The sequence below is a fragment of the Salvelinus namaycush genome, chromosome 8 (genome assembly GCF_016432855.1).
Source record: "Salvelinus namaycush isolate Seneca chromosome 8, SaNama_1.0, whole genome shotgun sequence".
In the NCBI taxonomy this organism is placed as follows: domain Eukaryota; kingdom Metazoa; phylum Chordata; class Actinopteri; order Salmoniformes; family Salmonidae; genus Salvelinus; species Salvelinus namaycush.
In genome coordinates this window covers 26,547,594-26,566,238 of record NC_052314.1, presented here as the reverse complement: position 1 = coordinate 26,566,238, position 18,645 = coordinate 26,547,594, and the positions used below count along the sequence as shown (strand labels likewise).

The 18,645-nt window shown below is 43.3% G+C and overlaps 1 protein-coding gene across 1 annotated transcript; it reads left to right on the top strand.

Annotated features, from left to right (window-relative positions):
- The first annotated feature begins 7,487 nt into the window (after nucleotides 1–7,487).
- Nucleotides 7,488–18,251, top strand: LOC120052084 (cadherin-24-like). The gene is made up of 9 exons (XM_038998938.1): nucleotides 7,488–7,721; nucleotides 13,015–13,309; nucleotides 13,432–13,551; nucleotides 14,066–14,233; nucleotides 15,628–15,809; nucleotides 16,551–16,807; nucleotides 16,919–17,055; nucleotides 17,237–17,358; nucleotides 17,688–18,251. Exons 1-9 carry the CDS (start codon nucleotides 7,488–7,490, stop codon nucleotides 17,865–17,867), a joined length of 1,695 nt encoding a protein of 564 aa, XP_038854866.1. The 3' UTR covers nucleotides 17,868–18,251.
- Nucleotides 18,252–18,645: the final 394 nt, after the last annotated feature.

The following is an 18,645-nucleotide window of genomic DNA, read 5'->3' as shown; positions in this document are numbered from 1 at the left end:
GACTGCAGTGATAATATATACTGGGTCACAGGCGTTAGGATGAGAAAGTACAAGAATAGGATACGCAATTCACAGGATGCAAAGCAAACATGCCCACAATTACATTGTGGCATGAAGACTGAAAAAATAGTAGCCTAGTCTACAATATCCCCCAAAACGAGAATCAAACTGTCAGCCCCGCGAGAAGGATAGGGGTCTGAGGATAGAGGGGGAGTGATATGTTATTTACTGGAACAGTCTCACGAGCACCAGAGTGAGAGCGCGCGCTTAAAGGCACCCAGTGAAGAAGACCGGCTTCTTTCCCACTTTGGAATCTAGTTGTATTTCATTCAGCGCGTTCACTTAAATCGCTGGCAGATGAAGGAGCTACCCTATTATATCTATATTAAAAGGTAAGATTGCAATTCGCGTGAGAAAAATGCATCGGGACAAAACGTTTTCTTTTTCATAATGGGATTCGGTTTTATTTGTAGGTTACTTTCACTGTAGCCGATGCATTTTACGGAATAAATGGGTTATCAGTTATTCAATGTATTATAGCTGCTGTTGAAAGTCTTATGCATGCGAAGAAAATGTTTCTTCCAATGTCGATACATGTTCCATGGTGGTGAATCTGACATATAGACAAAATTGTGTGGCGCGCGCGCCTATGTCAAATACAATGTGCATAAGAATGTTTGTCTTCAGATGTCAGCTGTTTTAGCAGACATAATAATGTAGACATAATACAGAGTTATCCAGGAGATCCGTTGGAAGGGACCAAACTGCGAATGTTCTGGTTGACTAAACTAAGCGCGGAGATTTGACATAAGGTACCTATGGATTTCCACAACCACAAATATCGTAAACATGAATGAAAAAAAAAGAAGAGCTTTTTGGTCTTAATTAAGCTTAGGGTTAGGCATAAGGTTAGCACTGTGGTTAGGTTTAAAACCAGATTTTAAGAAGATAAATTGTAGAAATAGGTGGGCTTTATGACTTTGTGGCTGTGGTAACTAGTAACGACTGTTTTAATGTGTTGGTCAGCTTCCCTTCCTACCCAGACAAGTCACTATTACGCTGAACAAAAAATATAAACGCAACATGTAAAGTGTTGTTCCCATGTTTCATGAGCTGAAATAAAAGATCCCAGAAATTTTCCATACGCACAAAAAGCTTATTTCTCTCAAATTGTGAACAAATTTGTTTACATCCCTGTTCGTGAGCATTTTAGCCTTTGTCAAGATAATCAATCCATCCATCTGACAGGTGTGGCATATCAAGAAGTTGATTAAACAGCATGATCATTACACAAGTGCACCTTGTGCTGGAGACAAAAGGCCACTCAAATGTGCAGTTCTGTCACACAACACAATGCCACAGATGTCTCAAGTTTTGAGGGAGTGTGCAATTGTCATGATGACTGCAGGAATGTCCACCAGAGCTGTTGCCAGAGAATTAAATGTTTATTTCTCTAACATAAGCCACCTCCAACAGCGTTTTAAAGAATTTGGCAGTACGTCCAACTGGCCTCACAACCGCAGACCACGTATAACCAAGCCAGCCCAGGACCTCCACGTCCAGCTTCTTCACCTGCGGGATTGTCTGAGGGGCGGGGAGCTGAGGAGTATTTCTGTCTGTAATGAAGCCCTTTTTATGGGGAAAACTCATTCTGATTGGATGGCCCTGGCTTCCCAAGTGGGTGGGCTTATGCCCTCCCAGGCCCACCGATGCCTGCGCCCCTGCCCAGTCATGTGAAATCCATAGATTAGGGCCTAATTTATTTATTTAAATTGACTGATTTCCCTATATGAACTGTAACTAGGGCTGTGGCGGTCATGACATTTTGTCAGGCGGTGATTGTCATGCAAATAACTGCCGATCTCACGGTATTTGACTGTTTATTAACAAACACATTTAGCATCTCCGGCTTCCACGCATAGCCTACAAGCCATTGATGCACACCTATGGAGCGTCTACATTTTAAAAAGTCTAATAAATACACTTAATATAGCCTACACCATCACAATAAATCAATGATTTATTTTAGGCCGGTCTAAAGAAACAATATGATATGAAGAAAATGTAACCTATTTCAGAAGAACAGAATAGCATATTCTGAGTTGTCATTATGTTAGGCCCTAATCTGGCAATGCCATATAGCTGTGGGCTACACTAGTTCATTTAGCAGGAAAGAATTGCTTATAATTCCCGTGGCATTATTTTATATTGTTTTATAGTGAGAACAATAAAATGGAACATAGCTGAATAAAATAGAAAGGATAGTTTCCCCAAACGATTTTCGAAGGAGTGACACATGCGGCTATTCTGTGTTGAGTGGTTAATAAAGAAACAGGTCCTCCTATATGCTTAATTTAGAGTTATTTATGCAACTTTAGTTGTGATACAAGCGTTAGGCTATATGTTTAGATTTTCTAATACATAATAATTTTATGAAAAGTTGCATGAAAGGCATGCGCTCTGCTCTGTTTCTTGCACAGGCTGCACATTCTGGGCATCATTCACAAGTGATAGTATTCTCACTCCAATCAGACTATTCTCAATTGAATCTAGTCTGTACATACACTAAATAATATATGTGTGAAATTAGTTTGGATTTAGAATGGGCCATTATCTGTTGGAACAGGTGCAGGGGGGAAAAAAGCATTGTAATCCGTATGCACTTGAATAGCGAATGGAGGACGCTTTTCCCATGGTTAATTTTCATGCCAGCCAGGTAGGCTACTCCGGTTGTAAAGTGAAACAATGTGCTTAATATTAGGAAAGATGATAAATAAATATAATAGGCCTAGTGTATAGAAATCTGATTGGATCCTCTTTTTAATAGAGGCCATCAAAACTCTGTTTTCTCATGAAATTGCATAGCATAGCCTATAGAAATGTTGCACAACATGGGCGTATAGGAACACTTATTTCATTCCATGCATCAACCAGCTATGAGGAGCTGTCTCTCACTGAGCAACAGGTGATCCTATTCCACTCAAGCTCTGAATGCCAGGGCTCTCATGAAGTGTTTGATTTGATTTTTGATTGCATTTGCGTTGAGAGCGCTGAGTACAAGACCATTAGCGACTGTCCGTTAGCAAGTTTGGTAGGCTACTAATGACTACCAGGTACCGCCTAGTTACCGTGACTAAACGGTCTCATGGAATTTGACTGTGGTCATGACTCGTGACTGCCAGTGTGGCGGTTATATGGACACTGTAACAGCCCTAAATGTAACTTAGCAAAATCTTAGAAATTGTTGCATGTTGCGTTTTATATTTTTGCTTAGTATAGATGTCCAGCCATGTCTGAGGACATCATCAGATGAAGTGGAAACCGGCCACGAAGGCCAACAGTGAGGGTGTTGGGGATGGTGGATGGGCGTAAGCATCTGCCTCTGGTCCAAGAGATTTTTGTTATAAGCCTATCCCAAACTTTAACCCTTACCTTAACCATTCAGAGTTAATGCCTAACCTTAAGATGTTGAAGTTAATGGCTAAACTTAACCTTAAATACTTGGACATTTGAGGTTTGGAACAACTTCGAAATTAAACGTTTGAGAAACATGGATGAACGTCTAATTTTAACTTGAGCCTGTGAGAGCTTGTTGTCCTTCCTGGACTCGTGCGTTGTGGAGCGCGCGCAAAAAAAAGCTCACCTGCAGACCGCACTGGTTCCGCACGGATTTGCGCTCGCCTAATGAAAATGATGAGCTTGCCGCCGCGTCGCCAGTTGCTCGGAATTGTTAGCGTTGCATTCATTATTATAGTTAGACCAAGTGTGTAAATCACATTAACATGCGTCAGAGGGGTCACAGCTCCAGAATTCTCTAACAAGACAAGGTTGTGCTCCAGGCTGTTCAGTGTAGGCCTATCTACAGTATGCTAATGAACAGCTTTGAAGAGTGTGTGTGTGTGTGTGTGTGTGTGTGTGTGTGTGTGTGTGTGTGTGTGTGTGTGTGTGTGTGTGTGTGTGTGTGTGTGTGTGTGTGTGTGTGTGACACAAGAGGAGAGGAAGTAGGGAGAGAAATAACAGACCGTTGGAATAAGACACCATGTACCACATTTGCACGTCAACAACACTTTGACTTTGGACATCAAAAAGGAGAAGAGAAGATCATTATCAGCCATTTCCACTCAGCACATAATACACACACACACACACACACACACACAGCCAGTATAGATATAGTCTTTGTGGAACTCATTAATTTGTCAAGTGAATGTACAGCTGAGTCATAAATGCTAACACATTGTTAGAGTGAGCACGCGTCTGCCACAACACAGCACTTTGATTGGGAGGTTGTCATACCACTGAGGCTTTGACTGACTGTCAATGTCAGATGTTGACAATAGCAAGATGAGTGATGTGCTGAGTACAGTCACAGTGAGGCCTCTCATCAGTTTGGTTTGGACAGAATGGGAGGACTGTCTACACACCGAGAGAGAAAGAGAGAAGGTGGTCGAGAGAGAGAGGCAGAGCAGTCTTAAAACATTAAGATGAATGGAAGGAAGAAGAGAATGTCAGGGAGATGCTCGAGTGGAGCAGAATCTCTTTGCCTGTCTTCGTTACTTAAGCCAGCCAAGCTCTCCCTTCATCACATACCCCCCTCTCTCTTCTCTTCTTCCTCTATCTCCCCCTCACTCCCTCTCTTTCCCCCTCTCCCTCCCTCCCTCCCACTCCTCCCCCCTCTCTCTGTATCTCTCTCTCTCCCTCTACCCCCCCCCTCCTCTCTCTATATATATGTAAAGGCTTGACATGCACAGTCTATTTTTAATAAAAATGAAACAGCTTTCTTGCAGTGAAGCGAGACACAGAGTGAAGTGAGACTGAAACAGCGATTTGCAATTTAGGCCTGTGTGACACTCATCATCCCCCTCCGAGCCAGCAACAGTAAATTCACCCTCAGTCTTTCATTGCCTATCTATCTCTATCGCTCTATCTCTCTCCAGCTATCCCCTCACACATGCTTCTCACTAACACTTACATCTCAAATTCTGAAAAATAATATGAAATGACATGTTTTTTCTGTAATTGCGGAGCAGTAGACATGAGAGCAATATGAACAACACTCAAACTAACTGTTTTAAAATGGGCCAGGAAGTACTATTAATGGATTCAAAGATGCAGCATTATACAGAAGAAAGGGAATGGCTGTAAAAGCGTTAGTGGAGATACAGTATATGGGATGGTTTAAAGATGAGGGAACAGACATATCGGCTCAGAGAGACTGAGTGCACATCTGGCATTAATATTGATGAAGTGGCATTAATGTGTGCAAAATACAAAAAAAGAGCATTAGTCCTTTTAAACAGTTAATTTTTCTCTTCGGTGAAAGAATTCATGTGGAAGGGAGGGGTAGAACAAAGTCGAATATATAGCTCAAATTAGTTCTTTGTTATCAAGCATTAAGAAACTAGGGCAATTGCTGAATGGGAATGAATGAGTATTCTGTTCCTGTCGTAAACATAAAAACATTTAATAAATTAAACATTCTGATAAATATTACACAGTCATTTTGGGTTAATAGTGTTTTAACTTAGGCCCTCATGTGCATCTAAATGAATGGGTTTTGTAATACAATTGCAGATGTTTTAATTACACAGTAAAATGGAGCTCAGATAAGGCTATTCAATATAAACATGGGATTTGGGCATGCCAAGTCAGGGATTGTAGGTTGGCAGCCATTCTGTTCTTATAGACAGAAATAAATATGTACCATTGTATATATATATATATATATATATATATGAGAGAGAGAGAGAGAGAGAGAGAGAGAGAGAGAGAGAGAGAGAGAGAGAGAGAGAGAGAGAGAGAGAGAGAGAGAGAGAGAGAGAGAGAGAGAGAGAGAGAGAGAGAGAGAGAGAGAGAGAGAGAGAGAGAGAGAGAGAGAGAGAGAGAGAGAGAGAGAGAGAGAGAGAGAGAGAGAGAGAGAGAGAGAGAGAGAGAGAGAGAGAGAGAGAGAGAGAGAGAGAGAGAGAGAGAGAGAGAGAGAGAGAGAGAGAGAGAGAGAGAGAGAGAGAGAGAGAGCACATTTTCAGTCTTAAGTTGGTGACAGCCTTCATGTCACAAAGCCTGGAAGATCGATGGCCGGGGTCTGACTCTAATACTAACGAAACTCGGATCGTTAAACTTTTGGGAAATGATGACAGAAATTGATTAAAATATGTATGAGTCCAATTAATCTTTGAAGGGGGACTTCTTCCACTACTTGGCATTGAGGCATGAGGAGGCCATCTTTAGGACGACATCAATCATCTGATGGACTGGCAATTGTGTCTGACACAGTAAAGTAGTGGAGCTGTGCCCCACCCTCTGCCCTTCAGGTCCAAACTCAGCCTCCAGAGACAAATCTCCTTTACATGCATTATAATGAGCTCATAACCTAACACAATAGTCTCATTACACTATGCCCCATTCTGTCACGAAGTATTCAGTGACGCTTTAAACCAAAAGATGTAATGCTTTGTTACTAGTTACGAGCATCTATGAGCCCTTGTAATGTTTTATTATGTTATAAATAGATAATAGGTATTTATATGCTGCAATTTTACAACAGACTGAACATAGCCTCTGGTTTTCTATAAGCTGATGACTGTGGTGTCTAATCCTGCAATTCACTAAACACTAAACGATGAACAAATCTCCACATAGACTGGATGCAAAAACACAGTACAGACTATTGCAATATATTCCCCACAATGTGGAGTTGTAAAATGGCAGCCAGTTCTCCTCAGGTCTCGAGGAGTTAATGAGAATAGTGTCAACATCTCTGCATGTCTTCATGCCTCCTGCACCTCGGAGCTGTTTGCTCTCCTTTTAATTAAAACAGCTGAGATTACTCTAATTATCTCTCTACTCAGGTAATCCAGCTCCGCTCTGCTGCGGCCTTGGGAGGGAGTCCTGCATCATGTGTACAGCAGAACGGGAATGAGTTAGTGTGAGAGTGAAAAGTAAACCAGAATCAAGACTGACCCTGCGGATAGCAAAGGAAATCACAATGTGGGGAGAAGATGAACAGAATCCAAGGAGAGGATAAAAAAATCTCTGAATATATATATATATATATATATATATTTTTTTTTAAACGAGTTGACTAACACACCACCTCCACTATGACCACCCCAACGGTGCTTCTTCTTGTTTTGGTTTGTATGTGGGAGGAGCAGCGAGGATGTAGTTCACTAACTGTTAGTTTACCGATTACAGCTCAGAACAGCCAGGAAGACCTAATTGAACTGAGGGCTGCAGAATACTCTCTGGTGAATCATGGTCAGAATGCTGAGGTTCTTATGACAACCCACATCCCACTGACTCCTGGATTAACAGACAAAGAAAAGAATGGCATGGATGAAATAGTACAGATATCAACTCAAACTCCAGACTTTACCCTTCAAACCACTTTGACTCCTGGAAAGATATGGAATGTAATTACATCCAAGAGTGACCATGTGGATAATGGGGATAATGTTCACACTCAGTCACTTGAGGCCCAGCAGTCCATGGAGGCAGAGGCCAATGGAGACCCCAATCATCATGTGAAGCTCCAGACTGTCTCGCATCCAGAGTCCAGAGTTCTCCCAGAGAGTATCTTTGGGCGGGGCTTAGTCTCTCGGGGGGCTGGGTTAACTCTAATAGGGGTGGGGCCTCACTCTCGTCGTAAGCGGAGCTGGCAGTGGAACCAGTTCTTTGTCATTGAGGAGTACAGAGGACCAGAGCCAGTGCTCATCGGACGGGTAAGACCTCATCACAACCAATGTCATTAAAGTACAGTATGATTTCAGTGTTATCAGAAATATCCATAAATGTATCTTTGGTAAATTCCTAGAACAACAGCCTGAGGATATAGTGCACCAGGGGTTCCCAAACTTTTTCACTAAAGCCCCCCTTCTAGCATTCATGGTGAACATCCCGCGCCCCCCACATCTCTTTCTATAGGCACAAGCACTGTTTATGACACACACTGTTCACACCCCTCTTGTTGGCAGAGAGACAATTTTGCAGATTTAAAGCTTATTTCCTACAATTCTACACATTTTGCCATGTCTTAAATGAATGTATGTGTGTTCATGTGATGTTTGATTGACCCAAACATTACAACAAAAACTATGGGCTAAAAAACCGAGCTATAAAGCGTTAGCTGACACGGGCTAGTTGATCTGGAAATGATCTCTCTAAGGTCTGCAATGACTGACATGACGAGGAAAACTGATGATGCACTACCCAATTTGGAAATAGCACCTTGTGCATTCTACTATTACAACTTCCAGGAGTAAGGGGGCGGGGTGGTCCTTCGCACACCCCACAGTTTGGGAACCACTTCAGTACACTACTAGTCAGTTGACATACTTTACTTTACATACTTTAGACTTATTTTTATTATTTATTATTGACTGTATGTTTTGTTTATTACATGTGTAACTCTGTGTTGTTGTATGTGTCGAATTGCTATACTTTATCTTGGCCAGGTCGCAGTTGCAAATGAGAACTTGTTCTCAACTAGCCTACCTGGTTAAATAAAGGTGAAATAAACATTTATTTTTTTTAATCATTAGGGTTAGCCAATAAGTAGGGTAGGTCGCACCACACCAACAACACCGCAGACCTGACAGGAAATCAGTGTTCAGACAGTGTGATGATGAGATGATTGGAGGGTTTTAAATCAGAGCACACCTGAACCATCTAGATCTGTGGAAGTTACTTGTAGCACTTCACAGGCAAAGTGTTGGGCTGCTAATGCATCTGTTGGCAGCTTTAGTGTGTGTGTGTGGATTATATTAGCTGTGACGCTTACAGGGAACTCTGCCAACTCACAGTAGCAGGCAGCATACTTTATCGTGACACCCCAGTTTCGGAGCCTCCCCAACCAACACTGTGTTCACCTCGTAAATGTTTCATCTTCCTCTCTGCCTGTTATTGAAACAGTCAGGGAGGGATGTCAGTGCGGTCGGTGGAGAAATAATATACTCTTTCTTGTTGTTGTAGTAAGTGTGCAAGTCTGATTCAGGGCTTGAGATGGCTAGGATGCTGTTTGGATGTTATGTCAAACATGTTCCAGCTTGTTAGGGCTATGAGTTTGATAAGATCATACATACATCAATGCCCAGATTCACATACATGTATAGAGTGTATGTGCTATGTCGTTTGAAAGACATTGCTAAAAACGGTGAGCGGGGGGGTAAGATACAGTACATCATGGCAATGAATGAGAATTTTACTGGGAGAGAAAATCAGCAAGGTGAAGATAGACTGAAGATCTCTGCCACACTGTAAGAGCAAGGAGAAGAGAACATTGAGATGAAAGAGAGTGGGGGAGAGTGACAACGGCATGGGGAAAGTAGCCGTCTGGGAATTCTATCAGAGATCATTTCAACAACAAAAAATAATGTTTTTATGGATTGGATAAGTTTAAACCCCACAGAGGATTTTCTTTTGCCATGGCGACTGATGCACAGCAGGACTGAGCTCGCAATTAGATTGAGACTAGGAGTGTAGGGGTTGGTGAGAGACAGGGTGGGGGCTAGGAGGGAAGGATGTTAGGAGAGTAAGATAGGGAAGGAGACTGACAAAGATGTCTCTTGTGGTGATGTATGGGATCCGAATCAAAGCAGATTTAAGGAGGAAGAATATATAGCATTTTTTACTGTGTTATCATGTGTTTCTTTAATCCCTAACTGCACGCTCAACTACACACATACACACACTGACTCGCTCTCTCTGACACACATATCACAGTTGCACACAGACACACTTGGCTGTATACACCCGGGGTTTATGAATTACAGTTGACATGTATACCAATGTTTTTATGCACCATTTTGGTATTCTTGGGTAGAAGAAATGCACATCTATGTGATTAAAGGCCTAGGGCCGTAATACTTTCTTATGCTTGCTCTCTCCAGGCTTATGTCACATAATAATATTAACAATTTTCCTTGCCCATGGCTTTGCTTGTACGTAATTCTCATGTGAAAAATATAATAACCACAGAGACCACAAAGCTGTTTTCATATGAAAGAACCTACAGTATATATACAGACCTTAATTGATGTGAAAACCTACAGTAATATTGCTCAGCCAATATCAAACAACCCATGCTACTTACTATAGTTAAAAGAATCGGTTGTGGTTCATTAGAGAGAGGTTGTGTTGGTCTAAGATGGAGGGTCGCAGCGGAGGGGAGGAAAGGATGTGATGTGAGTAAGCCTAGTGGATTATGAGCATGTGTAGATGTGCCTTAAGGGGAGCGAGATGTGAAGGTTCCTGGTCAGAAAGCCTTCCTTGTGTGATGAAGGCTGAGTAATCTCTTTAGCTTTCTATTTCTGTGTGTCTGGCCTTTTACCCACCAAGCTCCCTGTAATATCCCCCTACTGCTATTAAATACTGAACAAGCTAGCACTCTTCACTGCAAAGTAAAATGGGCAGACACACAGAGACAGGTAGACAGACAGAAAGAGAGAAACAGATGGGCAGATGGACTGTCAGAGGTATGTTCTCAGAGAGAGAGAGACACATTTTACCCCAATATCTACTGTGGGATATCAAATCAAATTTGCGCCGAATACAACAGGTGTAGACAGTGAAATGCTTACTTACAAGCCCTTAACCAACAATGCAGTTTTAAGAAAAATGCCCCCCCCCCCCCCCCCCCCCAACAAACTAAGAGATAAGAATAACAATAATATGCGTCAACAGCAACCTTGCGTTATCATTAACAGCAGACTCATGCATTTCCACAGTGAAAACAATGTACTGAGCAAATGTCAAATTGGCTTTTTACCAAAATACCTTATGACAGACCACGTATTCACCCTGCACACCCTAATTGACAAACAAACAAACAAACCAAAACAAAGGCAAAGTCTTCTCATGCTTTTTGATTTCAAAAAAGTTTTGACACAATTTGGCATTAGGGTCTGCAATATATATTGATGAAAAGTGGTGTTGGTGGAAAAACATTCGACATTATATAATCCATGTACACAAACAACAAGTTTAAAATTATCAAAAAACACACATTTCTTTCCACAAGGCCTTGGGGTGAGACAGGGATGCAGCTTAAGCCCCACCCTCTTCAACATATATATCAACGAATTGGCGAGGGCACCCGGCTTCACCCAACTAGAATATGAAGTCAAAGGTCTACTGTTTGCTGATGATCTGGTGCTTCTGTCCCCAACCAAGGAGGGCTTACAGCAGCACCTAGATCTTCTGCACCTAGATCTTCAGTGATGACAAAAATAATAGTGTTCCAAAAAAGGTCCAGTCGCCAGGACCACAAAACTAATTCCATCTAGACACCGTTGCCCTAGAGCACACAAAAAACTATACATACCTCGGCCTAAACATCAGCATCATAGGTAACTTCCACAAAGCTGTGAACGATCTGAGAGACAAGGCAAGAAGGGCCTTCTATGCCATCAAAAGGAACATAAAATTTGACATACCAATTAGGATCTGGCAAAAAATACTTGAATCAGTTATAGAACTCATTGCCCTTTATGGTTGTGAGGTCTGGGGTCTGCTCACCAACCAAGAATTCACTAAATGGGACAAACATCAAAATGAGACCATGCAGAGCAGAATTAATCTGATACCCGCTAATTATCAAATCCAGAAAAGAGACATTCAATTCTACAACCACCTAAAAGGAAGCGATTCCCAAACCTTCCATAACAAAGCCGTCACCTACAGAGAGATGAACCTAGAGAAGAGTCCCCTAAGCAGGCTATTCCTGGGGCTCTGTTCACAAACACAAACAGACCTCACAGAGCCCCAGGACAGCAACACAATTAGACTCAAACAAATCATGAGAAACAAAAAGATAATTACTTGACACATTGGAAATAATTTACAAAAAAACTGAGCAAACTATAATGCTATTTTGCCCTAAACAGAGAGTACACAGTGGCAGAATACCTGACCACTGTGACTGACCCAAAATTAAAAAGCTTTGACTATGTACAGACTCAGTGAGCATAGCCTTGCTATTGAGAAAGGCCGCCATAGGCAGACCTGGCTCTCAAGAGAAGACAGGCTATGTGCACACTGCCCACAAAAGTGTAAACTGAGCTGCACTTCCTAACCTCCTGCCAAATGTATGACCATATTAGAGACACATATTTCCCTCAGATTACACAGACCCACAAAGAATTCGAAAACATATCCAAATTTGATGAACTCCAAAATATATTGGGTGAAATACCACAGTGTGCCATCACAGCAGCAATATTTGTGACCTGTTGCCACAAGAAAAGGGCAACCAGTGAAGAACAAACACCATTGTAAATACAACCCATATTTATGTTTATTTATTTTCCCTTTTGTACTTTAACTATTTGCATATCGTTACAACACTGTATATAGACATAATATGACATTTTGAAATGTTCATTTTTTATTTCACTTTTGTTTATTTTCTATTGCCACTTGCTTTGGCAATGTAAACACGTTTCCCATGCCAATAATGCCCCTTGAATTGAATTGAGAGAGAGAGGGTGACAGAAAGACAAAGGTAGAGATACATAGACAGGCAAACAGATGGATTCAGAGAGGGAACGAAAACAGACAGATGGACAGAACAGAAGACAGACAGAGCGACATTTGGGGGCCACTGTCCACAGTCATGTGCTCTCACCCCCTAACAATCCCCCGGTGGCCTATTTGGTCCAATGAGTTAATTAGCTGTACGCATCAGTACACATTCTGGTCCCCTCTGTCCCCTTCACACCTGGTGCCATTCAATTCACACTGACTGAACACCACATCTTGGACTTGATTCAACCGCCGATTTCACAAACTATTGTTTAGGTAGATGATCAATTATGCTAATGAGGGATGCGTTTTCTGAGTCAGTGGTGGCTTGGACACAATATGTCAAACAACAAAGCATAAGTTCAACTGTAAACCCTCTTTTTAGAGAAAAGATCATAGAGAACTAAAGCCACTCATTAGGCAAGGCTCAATGCAGAATCCATAGATATTTTATGACTTTATATTTCTCTCTCTATACACATATATCTCCTGCAGCTGCACACAGATATGGACCGAGGTGATGGGCGTACCAAGTACATCTTAGAAGGAGAGGGGGTGGGGTCTGTCTTTGTCATCGATGGGAACACGGGCAACATCCATGTCACCAAGTCCCTGGACCGAGAAGAGAAGGACCAGTACCGCCTCATCGCCACGGTAACCGACCGCCAGACGGGCCACGCCCTCGAACCCTCGTCCATGTTCATCATCAGAGTGCAGGACATCAATGACAACCCACCTGTCTTCCAGAATGAGCCATACAGCACCACCGTGCCCGAGATGGCCAATATAGGTATTACATGTGACAGACAGGGCTTCGGTCTTGATCTGTGATTTACATTACAGTCTAGACAAGCTGCCTCAAGGGCTTATTAGTCATTCCTGAAGTCTCACCAATCCATCTCTCTCTAACAGGTACATCCATAATCCAGGTGACAGCCACGGATGCAGACGACCCTACGTATGGTAACAGTGCCAGGCTGGTGTATGCTGTGACCCAGGGCCAGCAGTATTTCTCTGTGGATCCTCAGACAGGTCTGGTGGGCCTACAATGCAGACTCTTATCAAGCTACATGTTAACCATATGGTAGCCATGCTGATGAACTGACACTACAGTATGACCCTTTGATTTGTAAAGATATCATATGGTGTAACTTCTGTGGTCTGATGTATTCTGTGTACTCTACAAAAAGCAGGGGTCAGCAACAGGTAGCCCGCGGTCCAAAATTTGTTCTAATAAAAAATAGAGATATGTAATCATGTCTTAATGTAAATACAATCTCCTTTTGGGCTTAGTTGTGTTCAATTTGTAGTCTAAAAATATTATAATTATGTTCTGGCTCCCCCAAACATCCGCTCTGACAAAAACAGCCCGGGGTTGAATCTTGTCGCCTACCCCTGACATAAAGGCTTGTGACATAGCTATATGTGACATTAAAGCAGGTGACTCATCCCACTACAGCATTTAGGTCTGCTTGTCCCTTCAGCTGTGATGTAATGTAATGCATCATGTGCTTATTTACTGTCCTCTCATCGTCCTCTCTGCCAGGTGTCCTGCGTACTGCTGTAACTGACATGGACAGGGAGAGTCAGGACACCTATCTGGTCGTCCTTGAGGCCAAAGACATGGGGGGGCACCTGGGGGGGATGTCAGGGACGACCACAGTCACTGTGAGGCTGAGTGACGTCAACGACAACCCCCCTCACTTCAGAAAGAGTGAGAACATTACAGTTACGGTTTTGTTATTGGCAATTGTCATGCTATTGCGGTTATAGCTTTCAACTTCTATAACTCCAGTTGAAACATTCTTAGGACATATTTCTGTATTCTCTCTCTCTCTTTGTGTGTGTGTGTTTCTGTGTGTGTCTGCGTGTGATTGTGCGTGTGTGTGATTTTGTGTGTTTGATTTTGCGTGTGTGCTTGTCTGATTTTGTGTGTGTATGTGTGTGATGAAATGCCTTGCAATGTGGCACTTGTGATGGTGCACTGATCTCTCGCTGCTACTAAGAGCACCTTTAGGATCTTCTCTGCCAGGATTGTCACACAGCAGCGCTGTGCTTATAGTGGATTTTGAAGCCATTTTATGGAGTGTTCCTTGATGTGTGCATATGGCTCGTGTTTCCTCATGGCAAACTAATGAATCAATTCCATGAATGAGCTGCTTATCTGTTCTTCCTCCTCCTCACCGTCATCTTCATCACCAGCATCAATCTGAGTTGATAAAATATTTTGAGATTTCTCTGTTAGGTTTCTCAACACTAAGCTCTTCCTGAAAAACAGTGAGAGATCATGGTCAAGTTTTTTCTTATCCAAGCGCTTCTGCATTCTATTCTATTCATATTTGATCTGCCATCCAGTCAATTCTGCTCCAACAGACAGTAGAATCACTGCAGAATATAACATTCTCAGTCATACAATACATTCCTCTGTAATATATGCCCCTCTCACTCTCCCATTCCTCTCTTTCTTGACTTCACCCCTCCCTCGCTCTCTCTCTCAAGCAATTTCATAATTCCAAATGCACAGTATTTATTAAGCACTATAGCTGTCGTCCTACTGTAGCTCACTGTGTGCATGTTCGTGATTCTCTATCTGACACTAATGCAGAGTGAGTCTAAACAAACTTATTTGTTTCATCTGTGGAGATAGAGACGTGTGTGTTGAATTCGCAAAGCTTTGAATTATTAACAAGTGTCATTAGATGAAAGTGTGTCCTTTCCATACTGTTTAGAGGGAGACCATGGTAGGAATACTACAGTTAGTCACTCACTGTGTAGAATCAAAGAGAGACAGACAGACTCATCGTTGAGAGCCAGGGAACTGCCAAACCCTGCTGTCACAGACTACTGCACTTTGGCTGCCGTTTCCTTGGATACAGGACATTCAAAGAGAAGTTTGTCTTTTGGTTTTCATCATTACTGTAAACATTTTCCCTGAGGACTACTGGAATGCCTACTCTCATTTTAGGATCTAAATGGTATGTCTATGCCCTGTCACTCATCTGTGTGGTCTCTCTCTTTCTCTCGCTCTCTCTCGCTTTCGCTCTCTCGTTCTCTCTCTCTTTCTCTCGCTCTCTCTCTCTCTCTCTTTTGCTCTCTCTCTCTCTTTAGGTGCCTGGTCATTCTCTATCTCTGAGCTGGCAGCACCAGGAGTGGAGGTGGGTCGCCTCTCGGCCACAGATGCTGATCTGGGAGAGAACGCCATGCTGGAATATACCATCCTGGACGGAGAGGAGGGGGACACATTTAACATCACCGGAAGAGACCAAGAGGCTGTCATTGTGTTAAACAAGGTGAGCAATAAGATACATAGCTCTTAATCAGACTCAAGTCAAAAAACATCCACAATGGTGTAAAATGAGAGGCTAAACTAAGCATTGCTCCTCCAAGCTACTCTAACAAGGAAGTTCATTCAGTGAAAAACATAGAAAACAGCAGGACGGTATTGCCTGCAGAGACTTCAGTCAGCAACAATCAGGTCTGATAATAGGATGCTTTGAATAAAGAAATATTTGGTCTGGAAACAGTATTTTAACAGTTTTTCCTCAGTCATTTTTCCTAGCAATCCTGTTGTGTGATTGCAGGCAATGTCACAAACGTAATTAACTTAAACAAAACATATCTCACCTTGGTTTGCTTGGAAATAGACAAAGAGATCCAAATACCCTGGAATTTATGCACAACTATTTGAAAAATGAAAGATTCCATCTAGCAGTTGAATTGAAATCGCCAACCAGAAAATAGGTTGTGAGCCTGTGTTTTCCTCAGTGTGGTGTCAAGTACACGGGGCATCGCAAGCTCCATTTAACAAAATGTGTGAGATGAGGGTGAGAGTATGAGATAGAATGTGGGAATGATGAATCAACATGGGAGCAAATTAATTATGGAACCAGGGTCGGGGAAGGGGCACGATGAAAAGAAGAAGAAAGAGAGAGTGTTTGAGCAAAGGAGAAAGAGAGAAATAGTAGACAAAACTGGTTATAGGAAAGGACATAAGTCAAATCTAATTGGTGGTACTGTATTTCTCTCCTCAGCTGCTCGACTATGAGAGGTGCGGTTCCTACTCGTTCTCAGTGGAGGTTATGAACCCCGTAGTGGACGCACGGTTCCTACGGAAGGGTCCCTTTAAGGACCGGGCGACCGTACGGGTCATGGTCCTCAATGCAGACGAGCCCCCCCGCTTCTCCCGGTCACGTTACCGTCTAGATGTGCCTGAGAACTGTCCCCCTGTCTGCAGCGTGGGTCGGGTGTCTGCTGTGGACCCAGACACGGGACAAAGCTCCAACATCAGGTAGCCTACACTCAGCCAGTCAGTCCGTTCGTCAGTCAGTCAATCTGTCCTTCACTCACTCACATTATCTTTTCTCAAACTATCCCCCCCCCCCCCCTGTCACTCTCTCAGGTACTCTATTGACCCTCAGTCTGACCCTGAGGCTCTGTTCCGTATTGCTTCTGACAGCGGCCTTATCACCACGGTGATGGAGTTGGACCGGGAGCGCGAGCAGTGGCATAATATCACTGTCATCGCCACACAGAGAGGTATGAGGCCCTCCCCCCCTCTCTCCTCTCAGCTTCAGCCGCCCCCAGGAAATACACGCACTCTGGCTTAGTACAGTCATGTTTTCCCCCCATATCACTCATTGTAGCCCTGGGGTGAGAGCTGTGAAAAGCTGTAATGAAGTTGATGTTGAACTCACCAGGCACTCCTTTCCTGTTCCAGACAATCCTAACCTTGTGACCAGAGTTGTGGTTGCCATAGAGACGCTGGACCAGAATGATAATGCACCAGAGTTGGACAGGCAGTACACAACGTCTGTGTGTGACTCCAGTACCCCTGGACAGGTCAGTGCTGCTGCTAACACTTACCTACGGAACGTAGGTAAACTCTGACACTGCACTTTATCAGTCTATCTATCTATAGCCCCGCATGCTGATAACCATAATGCCATTTTTTTACTCCAACCTTTAGAGGACAATTCTCCTTAGAAGTCTTTGAAGATTTCCTATTCCTTTTATTGTCTCATTTTTATGAAATTGGACCTGATGTCAGATAACTGTTTCCTGTTTCTCTAGCCTGCCATTGGCTGAGTTCATTTTCTCTAATGCCATTGGCTCAGTTCTGTGACTGTGAGGTCCAATAGAAGTCCTCCTCTCTCTGCTCTGTCTCCCAGGTTGTTCAGGTACTGCGGGCGGTGGATAGGGACCAGGAAGGACAGGACGCCACAGTCCACTTCAGCATCCCTCCAGAGTCCAGTTCTGCTCTAAACCTCACCATCAGGGAGAGTGGAGGTGCCCTCGAGCAATATTCAACCTCCATGTCAAATTGTCACCCTCCTCAGCCCTCTGCCTAATGCATGTCAAATCCGAAATTCTGCAACGGGATCATTTTTTTGACATGCTTGATGACAGTGTGCCTACATCTCATAGTATATAAGCCTGTCGAACTTCTAATATTAATTTTAGGACTGACATAGTGCAACTGGAGAATGACATTCCTGTACCAGTGACCTGACGACTGGCTTGTGTTTCTGGTGTTACTGTCTTATTTAACCCCAGGTGCCACAGCGAGACTGGTGCTCCAGTCGGCCCTGCAGCCCCTCGCTGGCTTCTCCTCCTCCCTCCTCACCCTGTACGTGCCCATCGTGCTGCGGGATGGGGCGTCCGGCCTCACCAACACCGGGACGGTCACCGTGACCGTGTGTCCATGTCTGAGAGGAGGCATGCAGGCCGAGGAGAGGGGCAGGCAGAGGGACAGGGGCTGGGAGAGACAGACAGTATGTCTGCCCCTGCCCTCCGCCTCTCCATCACTCATCTTCAGTATGGTCACCTTGCTGGCCCTGCTGGCCTGTGTCACCACGCTGCTGGGTAAGACTCTCTGTGTAGTAGGACTACTGTCAAATCAATGTATAGTACATGCCTGTGTGTACTGTTTGCACTATACTGTATGTCTGTCTGTCTATTCATTGTCTGTCCTTCTATCTGAAGATCTGTATCCCATGAAATGGACAGCAGTGTGTGGTATTTACCATCATGTACCCCTCTCTCTCTCTCTCCCTCTCTCTCTCTCTCTCTCTCTCTCTCTCTCTCTCTCCCGCTCTCCCTCCCTGCCTCCCTGCCTCCCTAGTGGTG